The 12,883-nt window shown below is 53.8% G+C and overlaps 2 protein-coding genes across 2 annotated transcripts in view; both read left to right on the top strand.

Moving 5' to 3' along the window:
- Positions 1–12,883, top strand: part of SPP1 (secreted phosphoprotein 1) — an 80,914-nt gene that overhangs the window by 50,365 nt on the left and 17,666 nt on the right. The window lies entirely within an intron of this gene.
- IBSP (integrin binding sialoprotein) lies at positions 240–2,616 on the top strand. Its single transcript, XM_088531538.1, has 6 exons — positions 240–293; positions 374–424; positions 579–650; positions 993–1,046; positions 1,679–1,774; positions 2,029–2,616. The coding sequence occupies exons 1-6, from the start codon at positions 240–242 to the stop codon at positions 2,614–2,616; spliced, it is 915 nt and encodes a 304-aa protein (XP_088387664.1).

The following is a 12,883-nucleotide window of genomic DNA, read 5'->3' as shown; positions in this document are numbered from 1 at the left end:
GGAGACACAAAGACAGAAAGAGACGCTTTGGCGAACGGGGAAGCTGCAGTTTGCTTCCCTCAGTATCTACTCAATGAGACATGGGTGCTCTGGCCGTGGCTCTGTTTGCCCACAGCAGACTTTAGAGGTTCCCTCTTTTATTCCTCTTGCTGACATCGAATTCCCGGGTGACTTAATTCCCGGGGGTGACAGAGCCCTCTCTGGTCTCCTCGCTCAGCTCCCGGCTCCCGGTCGCAGCCATGCGGACGCTGCTCGTCCTGGCGTGCCTCGTGGGGGTGGCCTGCGCGTTCTCGGTGAGTAGCCGCGCTCCCCGCACCGCGCCGGGGCCCCCGTGCCCACGTTACACGCGCTCAGCCCCCGCCTTCCCCTGCAGGTCAAGAACTGGCTGCGGCGTGTCAAGCCGAATGACTCGGAGGAAAATGCGGTAGGAGTTCAGCCCGCTTCAGATAGCTCCATCTGCCAGGGTGGAGCCGTGGGACAGTTTTTCTTTTCTTTTTTGTTTTTCTCTTATCTGTCCTCAAAAGCAAAACTGAAGAGATTTTTCTTTCTCTCTTCCCCTCGCCCCGTTCTTCCGGTAGGTTTTGAAGAGCAGGCATCGGTACTATCTGTACAGGTACGCGTATGCGTACCCTCCGCAGAGGCGGTATCGGGTAAGTGCCAAGTGGTTGGGTACCCATCCACTCCAGAGACACCTAAATTCAACAGTCACAGGCACCACCCTCCCTGGCGCAACCCTCTTGGTTGCAAAGCTGGGCCAGGCCCTGGCCGAGTCTTCTTGGGCTGAGGCTCTCATGCTTGTGACACCGACGGCCTAAGGCACCCTACAGCTATGGCCAGGCCTGGAGAGCACTGGCCCCTGCCAAGCATCCCTGCCACCACGCACGTGCCAGGGAGCGAGGCGATGCCGGGGTGCGCACCCAGGGTTTTTTGGCCATCTGCATTATTTGGAAGCACAGGGAAAAGCGCTTTGCCTTCGCTTTGCCTTTCCACAGGGCAGTGACTCATCAGAAGAAGAAGGGGACGGCTCTGAGGAGGAGGACGAGGAGGTAAGTACTCATGTGGCCATTGTCATGGCAAACTGCCCGGCAGCAGCTTGGAAAACCAACGCAGAAATTGGGGACATGCTGTGTTTTTTAGCCTCCACTCCTCTCAATTTGTGGTCAGCACTACTGTCTGCCCACAGATACCACTTGGGATTTGAAACCCTTTTGTGTTTTTCTTTTTTATTTTTTTTATTCAGCTCCTTTCCTTTTCCCATTTTCTTCTTTTCTCTTTTTTCCTGTTTCCTTTTGGAAGGCAAATGTGAGAGAGGCAGCTTTAGGGGTTAAAAGCACCCCTAGTCTGCCCAGCTTTAAAAGCCGTATCGCACAATCATGGGTCAGGGCACACTGGCATGACCGTGTATTGGGGCAAATGACACAGTTTCATCCTGCTAGCAGCGTGGGGCACGGCTTGCTCTGCCTTGCGGGAGGTGGGAGGAAAGACGATGAAAGGCCCTGTATTCAGCAACTGCTGTGCAGGCAGTGCCGCTGTGACCGTCACTGTCCGAGGGTCGTGGCGGTGCTCCCCACACCGTGCAATTCAGTGGGCCCTCAGTGGGTGCAAAAACAGCCTTCTTTCCTTTGGCACTAAGCACACGCTTGTTGGAAGCGTGCGACGTGAGCCTGTCATTTCTCAGCAGGGCGCGACCTATGAGGGCCAGAACGCAGTGGGTGACGGGGCCGGCACCGACGCTGCTGCTGGAGCTGGGGGAGACACTGCCGCTCCACAGAAGGTGACGCTGGAGCAGCTCCCAGCCTTGGGTGTTGTTCTGGGGGGACAAAGAGGGTAACAGCTCCTGGCAGGCCCATGCAGGTCTTCCTCACACCCAGCTGGATGCCAGATGAGCTGATTTGGAGCAGGGCAGGGCCACAGCTCTGCTCCTTGGGTTTTGGCAAGCCACAAGGCCAGCGTGCACCATTAACACCATATTATTTTCTGTAAGGCCATCATGCACCATTAATGCCAGATTATTTTCTTCTGGGACAGGACTGCAATGGCCAGGTGGGAACCAGCACAAGCAAATCTTCTGGCAAGGGTGGTAAAGGTGAGGACTCTGAAGACGAAGACAGTGATGAGAACGAGGAAGAGGAAGAGGAGGAGGAGGAAGAGAACGAGGAGGAGGTAGAGGAGAACGGGCAGGGAGTTAACGGCACGAGCACCAACACCACTGCAGAAGGAGACAGCACTCATGGCAATGGCACCGCCGCAGCAGAGGAAGGCAATGGCACAGCTGGTGAGGAGGAGGAAGAAGAAGAGGAGGAGGAGGAGGAAGAGGAGGAGGAAGAGGAAGAAAGCGAAGCGACAACCGCCATCAGCACCACCGTTAACGAGGGGCTTTCTGCCACAACCACCCCGGGAGACACGAGCTCCCCAGACACCACCACAGCGGCTGATGACCAGTGGGAGTATGAGATGACGGTCAGCGGCATAGAGCGCCACACTGGCGACTACAACTATGGCCATGAAGGGGGGGACGCCCGCGGGGACAGCTACCGGGCCTATGAGGATGAGTACAGCTACTACAAGGGGCACGGCTATGATGTTTACGGTCAAGATTACTACTACAGCCAGTGAGGGAGGAGCTGGCAGCAGCCCCCACCTCCAGCGCTACTGCTCCGCTCGCCCGTCCCTCCTTACCCTGCTCCTCCCCTGGTTTCACTCAGGAACAAGCAATATGGCCGTGCCTGCAAAACGCGAAACCTGCACCCTGCTTGGCCATGTGCTGACCACACTTTGATTGGTCTTGGTGCATCCACTGGGGCACACGCCCCAGCAGCCGCTCCAACACCCTTCTCTGGGCAGGAGTTTGGGCTAGAGAACCCCACATGCTCAACTTGGTCCCTTACATTTGCTGCTGGTGTCCATCGGTTTTGTGTCCAGTTCAAAGAGTTACTGCGTGCCGGAGGGGGCTGCCAAGCGGGTTTCGCTGAACACTGTCTCTCGTCTGGTTTTATATCTCCCAAATCAAATCAAAATAAAGCAAATGAAGCGAATAGGTTCGCAGTGAGGGGAGAAGTGACTTGTGTGTTTGCAATTCAGGTGCTACCTTTTCACTGCTGTTTCTGGTACCTTGTCACCACTCCATTTTATGGAGCTCCCTGCTCTGTGTGGCCTGCGGCTACGAGGCCAGGACCTCCTCAAGGGCATGGATTAGGTAGGAGGTAGCGCCTTATAGGCAAGGCCACAGCTAGAACCTCGTGAGCGGGTTGCTGGCACTGAGTGCTGTGCAGAGCCCTGCGATGGGTTAAGGGAAGTTACCGCGCTGCCTTCACGCTTCCAGAAAAGCAACCTGTGTTCAACTCCTAATATAGGCCCAGCTGGAAAATGAGTTGCTATTCTCACACACGTCCTTTGCCAAGCGCTGGCTGTGTTACAAAACCGCTTCAATTCCACCCCAGCCGTGCTCTGGCTGCCCTCGCCCCAGGTAGTCCCGCACACGTGTGCGTTGTGGACCCCCTTCACTTGTCCCCTCCAGGGGTGCTTCCCACGGACCAGCAAGTTGCCAAGGCTGGGAAGGGCCCAGCATGGCAGCAGGAAAGGGCAGCCCTATTGTTCACTTCCCCCCAGCGCCAGTGGTCGTATCAGGATGGCCCAGGGGGTGCCCACGGTGGGGCCAGGAGGCCGCTGGGCCGCAGCGGGGCTCGGCCTCCCGGGGCCCAGCAGCCCTCTCCCATGGGGCACACGAGGCCCTGCCTGCGTAGGGCTTGCGTAAAACCTCCCCTGCCCGGGCGCCGTGCCAAGGCCACTGCCTTGCTCTGCGCAGCGAGCCCCAGCGCTGCGCCGGGGCCCCGGCCCCAGCAGCCTTTGGCAGCTCCATTAGTTTTGATTTGGGCCTTTCTCTTTTTCTAGCTCCTTTGAAATCTACCTGCGATGGAAGCTGGCTGCCCAAGGCATTTACAGCTCGAAAGGGGCATCGTGTAGCCTAGCCAGCTCTGGGTTTAGCCCCAGGGCGCAGGTCGTGGTGGGTGCTGGAACAGGCGCTTGCCACCATACATTGTTCTCTCCCTTTTCACAGGCTCTGTTTGCTTTCCATGGCCCTTCCTTTTCCCACGTCCATCACAGTAAACACCCTGCCCCTCGCTGCGCCCCCATCCTCATTAACAACACAGCTGGCAGTGTGCCGTGCTAGGATCAATGCTAAATTATCGCGCCATTTAAGCTTCAGAACAGATATTTATAAACTGTACTTTCTGTTTATTCGACGGGGTGGAACATTTGATAGCTCTCTTCTACCACAAGCACATTTTTAGATGAAAATTACTCCCCCTGGTTATCTGTGGGCACTTCCAGGTGTGACAAATGCCTGCGTGCGGGAGCTGATTGGCTCTGGGGAGTTATAGCCAACTTTAAATTTCAGCAACGGGCCCTGAGCCTCCAAACTCCGCTCAAGGGACCTCACCTCCTGACGACAGAAGGTAATTTCCTTACCCTGTCTCTCCCTTTATCTTTTAATCTATTTTTCCTCCGATAGTAGAGTGGGTTCACTGCAGAAATGGAAGTGGCCACCAGGAGAACAATGTAGTATGTATAATTTTCTATGTGATATAGGCTAAGCAGGATATGATACATGGCAAAGCTTTGTGGAGTGATCATAACGTACAGATTCCCTTTGGATATTTTCTATAGCAATATTAGCTAGTTTTACAACTTGATCTGCAAACTGTGGCTGGGAAGGATGAAAGAAATAAGACTTAGTACTCGACATAACTGGTAGGTGTTGCCTGCCAGTTATTACTGCTGCTGAAAACAGCATATAGGAAAGTCAGGATCCAGTAAAGTTTCTTATTCAGAGATGGAGAACAAAAGTGAAGCTTGTGCTACATGAATCACTCCATGTATCACTGTATTTCTTTACTTGACAGACCTTTGTGTTCATTATTTATTTGTGTTCATTATGAAGTCCCGGAGAAGAGCTTTGACCAAAGAGCATGTGTCAGAACTGCTGGGCCAGAGCTGAAGAAGCTTTAATGACCTTTATAAAACTGTCACCAGAGCTTGCGCTCTTGGTCCTTTTATTCCCAGTCCTGCCTGAGACATACAGGCTCCGTAGAGCAAATGTCACATCTGTGCAGAGGTAACTCAGCTACTGCCTCTATTTATAGTGCTTGTGGTTCAGCGTCCAGCCATGGAAAAGCAAGGCTAGGTGCAGGCAGCAGGGGATAAAACGTGAGCAGGCCTGGGCTGCTCTGCCCCCAGGCCAGGCTTCCCAAGAGCCTTGCAGCCCTCGGGCCCTGCTGCATCTGCTCCCACACACATGTTTTACAGTCACATATGGCACAAGTAACACCTGCTTTGTGTCCCTAGGAATCACCAAAGATGCTTGTTGCCCTCTTGTGCGTGTGTCTTGCAAGCACGGCCTTCTCAATGCCTGTGAGTATTTCTGCCCGTGGTTTCCAAAGCTATCCGCTGCGCCACTTTAACTGGACAATTAGCTAGGCCTTGGCACAAGAGCCACTGTGCACCGCTGTAGCTCTTCCCCTTAAACTCCTTCCTGCTCTTCTGGTTTTTGGCTGAGAAACACCCTTAGCATTTCCACAAAAAGGGATTGCAGGAAAGCATACCTGCGTTAACCACACAGGTAGGGCGGGCAGTTGGATGCACTGCATTTCCTGTGAACTCAAAGGTCTTTATATTCTAGCGCTTACAATAATTCATTTTCATGTGGGATTAAGTAGGTGAGAAACCAGGTGTGTGTCATTTCCTCCCTAAATTAAAGCTCGCACAACACAGTCCGTAGCAGGGCAGCAAGGGTAAGGATATTAATCACTGTGGATTCATTTTTCTAATACTGGCATAGAGGAGAACTTGTTAAATACTCTTGCCATTTCGCCAGACCTGCAATCCATGCCGTACAATTTATAATTCGTAATCTGCAACCTGTCACCCATCTGGCAAACGCCTGCATGGACGCTCATGGACACATGCAGGTTTTGCCAGGTCTGCAGTGGGGCTGGCCCTGGGCTGCCGGCTGCATGACCAGGATGGTTTATAGATTGAGCAAGGACCTGATAGCAGTAAATGGCTTTTTTTCTTTTCTTAGAATGCTTAAGGCTGGAAGGGACCTCTAGAGGTCATCTAGTCCAACCCCCCTGCACACGCAGGGTTGTCTAGAGCACATGGCACAGGACTGCGTCCAAGCGGGTTTTGGAGCTCTCCAGAGAAGGAGACTCCACAACCTCTCTGGGCAGCCTGTTCCAGTGCTCTGTCACCCTCACTGTTAAAAAAATTTTCCTTAAATTCCCGTGGAACTTTTGGTGTTTCAGTTTCTGGCCGTTTCCTCTAGTTCTGTCGGTGGCCACCACTGAAAAGAGGCCAGCACCATCCTCTTCAGAAGAGGTAACCTGTACAGGGCATTTATAGCAGCCGAGATGACAGAGGTGATATGTAATGCCTTTGCTCTCCTTCGTGTCCCTGCTCCAGGTGCCTCCGCCACTCTCCAGAAAGCCAAGCGAGAACTGCATGGGCCAGCACCAGGTAAATCAGCCCTTCCCAGGGCAAAACCGTTGATCTGCAGAGGGTGGGGAGTGCAAGCACATGCTGAAATACGTAGCCATTTCAAACACTGCAGCTTCTCTGTGCTCAACAGTCGGTTTGGTCCCTAATGGGGGCTGGTCTTCCTTTCCCTCTTTTTGTAACATTTCCCAGCAGGAGACCATGCTGGTGTGGTTAGGCTCCTAAATACAGGCAGCACATCTTATCTGTAAGCTCTCATGCCCAACGCAGAAATATTCTTTGCACTCACAGATGAGGCTTTAAAAGTCTTAGCTACTTTGCATTTTATTTAAACATATATCACTCTCAAATGAATCAGTAACAAAATTCAGCAGAATATTCCCAAATAAAATGAGAGAAAATGTTTTAATTTTTTATTATAAACCAGCTGTTTGCCTTCTGGCACTTGAGTTGCTCTAGATCCCATCCATCATGTTTAACAAGGTTGCTTATGAGATCTTTTGTTCAAGCCATGAGCTACCTTACAAAGAAACCATAAATTCTGAAAGAAAGCAGAAGCTGAAAACCAGTCAATAGGAGCAGCCACATCCAAGAGGCAGGAGGCCTGATAAACATGATTCTGCTGAGGTCCCCAACAGCTGTATCGGTCACAAGGCAAGGGCTGCTATACCTGTCCCAGGGCTCCCACGTTTAACCAGTGCCCAGGTCTGAGCTGAACTGGGAGAGGACCCTGAGCTTTGGCCCCAGAAAAAAAGCTCCTGCCATTGCTCTTACGAAAAGATTTATATGTGTATATATATGTATGTATATATATTTTAAAATTTATTTTCTCTCTCTCTCTCTCTAGATACTGATGAAAGGCTGCAATCTCAATCATGGCTTTTTATTCTTTAAATATGTGTACTCATTTTCAACACGGCGAAATCAGACGCAGGTGCAGGTGAGAGGATGTTGTGAGTCGGCGCTTTGTAACATTGCAGAAAATACGTGTTCAGCCTGATTTAACCCTCTCATCTTTGCATCATGCAGAAGGAAGAGGCCAGTGCTCAAAACAACATCTCCTACCCCCAGCCCAGGGAGGAAGAGGAGGTGGCAAGGAAGCTGGTGGAGGATGGTAGGGCTGGCCGCAGAGGGGACAACGACAGCTCTCTGCCGGAGCGCGCTGGACCCGAGAACAGCAGCGCTGTGGAGGACGGGCGGCCGCCCAGCACTGTGGTCAATGCGGGCAGTGGGGAGGCACGCTGGCCCGGCCCAGAGGCAGGTGCTGACAGCGGTGACCCTAGCCTGGCTCCTGGTACCGAGGGCAGCGGTGACTTCAATTTCCAGGACAGGGCAGAAAGTGGCATTTTGGTCCTATCACAACACGCGGTCACAGCCCCACGAGAGCACGAGGGCTCCCGGGAAGGTGCCGATGGCGCTAGAAGGGAAGGAGACGGCCTCAGGGAGCTGGAGGCAGCTAGGCAGAGGAACAAATCCCAGGCTGGAGAAACAGTCAGTGACAGCCACGAGGCTGAGCAGGCCTGGGAGGTGGTGACGACAGGACATGGGCCAGCAGAAGATGTTGCCACGGCGGCCGAGGAAGAGGGCAGTGGCCATGTCACCATGCTGGGCACTGCTCGGGGAAGCGACCATGGTGAAACCACTGTCGGAGGAGGTGCTGCCTTAACATCCATCACTGAAAACACTGAGGATGTGGAAGTTGACGCGGCCGGCGTGGATGAATACACATACATCCCAGATGCTGGCGCTGTTACCATTACCCGAGGGGCAACACAGGTAGAGAGGGCAGGTCTCGTCCAGATCCCTACCAAGGCAGACGACGAAGTCAACATCTTCATTGGGAAGGCCAACATCCATGTCGGGGAGCAAGGGATTGCCACAGTGCACCTAGACGACAATGGCCATGATGCCGTCACCACCGTGACAGGGGCAGGCAGCCAACTGCCCACACCGATTGCCACTGAGGAGCGTTACAGTGGCCAGCGCACTCCCGGGAGCGGGCAAGAAGGTGGCAAGGATGAAGGAGCATCCACCACAGTGGGCCATGGTGACAGGGATGGCCCCGATGAGGAGCAGGGGCTGGTGTCCATAGCAGCGCAGCAGGAGGGCCGTGGTGCCATGACTTCCCCCCGGCCGGATGAGGGGGACTGCACCACAGTCAGCGGGGAGGCAGCTCGCCAGCCCGGGCCAGGCGGGAGCCGCCAGGTCAAGCCGCAAGCCACCGGCCCACGGCGCCAGCAGAAGGGTGCTGGGCTCCCCAAATCCCCACGGGGGAAAGAGAAAGGCAGCAGTAGCCGGGGCAGAGATGACAGTGGTGGGGAGGCGCCAGTGGTGGGACAATCCCAGGTAACGGAGGCCACCAAGAGATCCCATGGTGACAGGATGGAGCTGGCCCATCCCCGTCCACCCGCTCAGGCTCCTCTCAGCGTCGGAACGATGGGACGCGGAGCAGCTCCTGGCTATGGCGCAGCTCACACTGCAGCACCCAGCACCCGCCGTGGGGGCACCCCCCGGAGCCCGGGGCTGAGGGGCAAGGAGGTGAAGGGTCATGGTGGTGGCAGGGGGAGGCCAGGAGTCCCCTCTGGCCGGGGGCCGGCCGGCGGCGTTGCCCGGGTGTACGAGGCGTACGGCCGCAGCCGGCGGGTGGACCAGGTGCGGCGAGCCGATGAGCTCCGCGTGCAGGAGCGCTCTGTCTACACCTTCGGACGGGCCGCCCCGGGGGGGAAGCGCCAGCAGCACAGGGCACCCCTTGGCCCCTACAGAGCCCAGGCCGCCTGGCCCGGACCAGCACACCGCGGCACTGAGGACAGCAGCCAGTCGTCGGAGCCGGATCAAAGCAGCCGCAGTGACAGCCGCCAGGAGGGTGACGGCTCCTGGGGCCGGGAGGGCCGGTGGCGCCACTGAAGCACCCAAGCCCCCCATCCCTCCCCGGGCTGCTCCATGGCTGCCTGGGGACACCTCGCTCCCCTGATGCCTCCCCCTCAGAGGAAACCATCCCCAGGAGGTGGCAGCCACCCCACGGGCCGGCGGGTGCCAGTCTTTGCCCCGCCGCCGTGGCCACAGCGGTGGCTGCGCCTCGATGCCGTGCTTCAGCTCGGCAGCTGGGCACCCCAAAGCACCGGTCCAGCCTGCAATGCCATCAGTTCGAGAGGGTGGGGGGCGCCTGCCATGCTAGGAAAGCCGCGTCTGGGTCTGCTGTAGGCAACGCGCACTAGGAGGCCATGCCGTAAATCGCAATAGCGCAGCACGCGAGAGCGTTGTTCGCCGTCCCCTGGTCTGAAGCGAGGAAATAAACGGTGAGAAAAGCCTGTCCGTGTGGTCCTTGCACTTTGGGAGGAAGGTATTCGGTGTCACAGGGTGGCTCTTGTGCCCTGCTCGCCCCAGCCCCACCATGACCCATCCTTGTCATTTCCCTCCCTCAGGACTTCAGACCCCCATTCTCCGCGATTGCAATCACCCTCCCTGGCCCCTGTTACTCCTTGCTTGGAGTGTGGCCAAATGCTTTCCCCATCCATCACCTGAGTCCTGAGGTGCCCCTCCAGACAGTGCTGTGGCTTTGGGACCCTTTTTCCTCCACCGGACCTATTAAAGTTGGGGTGTGCTTGAACACAGTGGGTTCATGCGTGCATCCATGGCATGGTGGCCATGTCCAAAAGAAAATGTTACTTATATAACAGTGTGTTGTTTTGCTCTCCAGTTTTTACTCAAGTTGGAGCGGGAGGCAGAGGCGGAGGGAACAGTGAGGCGGCAGTGGTGTAGCCTGCTGTGTGGAGAAATGCTGCCCTCTGGGGACTTCTGGGGTTCACGGAGCTGGCCTGCTTAAAATAATGTGGCTAAAGAGGAGGAAATGCATGTTCCCCCTGCCCCGCATGCAGAGGCCAGCTTGGAGAGCTTGGAGAGGCAGCTCCCCTTCCCAAGCACATACCCAGATTTTTGGGGAATAGGCAGGGGTTACTGATGCTGCTGCCAGTGTCAGGATGAGGATGGAAACACCGTGTATTTCCATCAGACTCTGGATGGGACCATCTGGCACGACTCTGGTGGGCTCCGGGATCCCCTCCTGTCCTTGAGTGCACTGCTCCAAAGGGCTGGCAGGCTGGGACTCTTCCTGAATTTGCACCCTGCAGGGACCTGGCCATCAGCAAGGTCTTGGCACCATCTAGTGGGAAAAAAAAGCCTTTTGCTGTGAGGGTTTTTGTGCAGGTCTGAGAGTGCTGCGGTTTTCCTATTCTTGAAAAACTTTTCTGTGCTTTCCTTAAAAAGCAGCATAGTCCAACCCTACACATATAACTTCTGCTCGTTACAGAATATTTTTGTTTCCCGTTACAGAATATTTGTGTTTGTCAATCTTCCCATGCGGAAGATTGGCACTAGCTTTGTACAGCACAGAGGCGACAACCCATACATCATTGTTTCCTTGCATATTTGCTTTAAAGGTGCTCAGGTTTCTCTCAGATGACTCCATGCCTGTGTAACAGGGCACATCACTGAATTTTGGCAGGCTCTCCTTCCTGCTAAAGGAAGGTTGCACTGAAGTACCTGCTCTTACTCTTCCAAAACTCAGTTTTAACTGAGTGAGTGCTTAGCTTGTATGTGGAGGAGCCTGGAAATGATGAAAAACCATCCCAAAGGTTTCAAAGCCACATTTGGTTCAGGCCTTAAGCTCTGCAGTGTGTTGTGTTTCTGGGGAAATGTTCATTCCGACATATAAGCACGTAGTTACCTGTTCACATGCTTTTTTCTAAGGAAGAACCTGATGAAGTTACTGCCTGGAGTCTCTTTGCATGGGCATAGGGGAGTATTTTGCTCGAGTGTTTCAAGGTTTCTTATTCCATGTTGTAAATGAGCATGTTGAAACAAAGCGAAGTCCTTAAAAATCCTAGCTTCCCTTGCAGGCATAGTCATAGTTGTGCATTAAAAGTAAGAATTGGAGGGATATGGCCAAGTGAATATGTGCATTTAGGGGAATGTCATGCTTATAGGAGAAATGTCTGTGTTAATTGGAGATTATCACTGATTTCTAGTATCCGGGTGCTGAGTGAAGAGGGTTTTCTGCCACAGCCGTGGCAGAGGAAAATGGCCAGATTTTGCAAAAGTGGATTATCAGTAAAGTGTGGTTCAAAGTGAGGGCCTGCTCATGAAGCGGTAATGGAAAAAGAAGGCACAGTAACCTTTGGCAGAAAAAGAGAAGTCAGCTTTCCTGCACATCATGTGAGTGAGATCCAGGCAGCATGAGCCACCCTTCCCACCCCAGACAGCGATGGAAATTGCTGATGTGGCCCCGTGCCCCTGGACAAGGACCAGGCATCTCCAAGAGGCGCAAGCATCGCGATTGTGGAAACCTGGCCGATCTCAGCCCCCACGGAGCCTTTCCTGGGTGGCGTCATCGATCCTGGGCAACACGCTCTAGGTGACCCTGCTTGAGCAGGAGGGTTGGCCTAAATGATCTCCCGAAGCCCCTTCCAACCTCAACGCCTCTGCGACAGCAAAGCAATGGTGGGTAGGGACATGAGGGTTCTGGAAAATGTTGTTAACACCTAGCAGGTTTCAAGGAATATTTGTAAACAGAAAGATTTCTTTAGCTTTGCATTCTGGCTTTTACAGCCCTGCTGAAGTGATAATTAATGTATCTTTTATTGGGAAAAAAAAATAGTTTTGTTTTGTTTTGTTTTGTTTTCCTCCCTAAGGAAGTCAGAATGAAGGACAGAAAGATTCAGGGTTTTCTGCAATGCCTAGGAGCCAGCAGAGGATTCAGAGCGTGACTCCAAGCATAGACACAAAATACCCCAACCTGTGGTATAAAACCCACCTGCTCCAGGGTGGTTTTACCTTTGCTTCCTCCTCTTGCTATTGCTCACAATCTTTGGGCAGGTCCAGTTCAAGACTCAGCGATGTCTCCACTGAGGGGGTGACACTGAATGGGGGACCCTCCCCACAGAGGGTTGTGACCCAGGCCAAGGTGGTGCCACAGTGCTCAGGCTTGCGCTGCGGGCACCGTGAAGCTCTCGGATTCTGTGTCCTTCGTGACGTGAAGTGGGAATCTGCAGGCTTCCTATGCACAGTAGCACTTTGCTTATCTATACGTGGACTGGAGGAGTCTGATGTTTACAGCCCTACGTGAACAAATGATCCGAGGAAAACTTCCGGGCACGTTGAAAGAGAGCTGGATGGCACTCCTACTTGGCTGACTGTAAATAAACACTGGGGACGTGTAATGCTATCCCATGTGTACTTGGCTCTAGCTGAGCTACTTCTTTACATCATGGTGTTTTTCTTATGTTTTTTTATGTGTTTTGCAATCAGAAATCTGTAGGTTTGTTTGTGTGCTCATGACTGAACCACTGAACTGCTTTACCTCCCCTGCACGCGGTGTTCAGGAAAAGCCCCA

Source organism: Tinamus guttatus, unplaced genomic scaffold (assembly GCF_059628265.1).
Source record: "Tinamus guttatus ecotype Peru unplaced genomic scaffold, ASM5962826v1 Tinamus_guttatus_pri_ptg000423l, whole genome shotgun sequence".
Taxonomy (NCBI): Eukaryota; Metazoa; Chordata; class Aves; order Tinamiformes; family Tinamidae; genus Tinamus; species Tinamus guttatus.
Note: the sequence above shows the minus strand (reverse complement) of the source record. Positions and strands in the feature narration are given on the sequence as shown.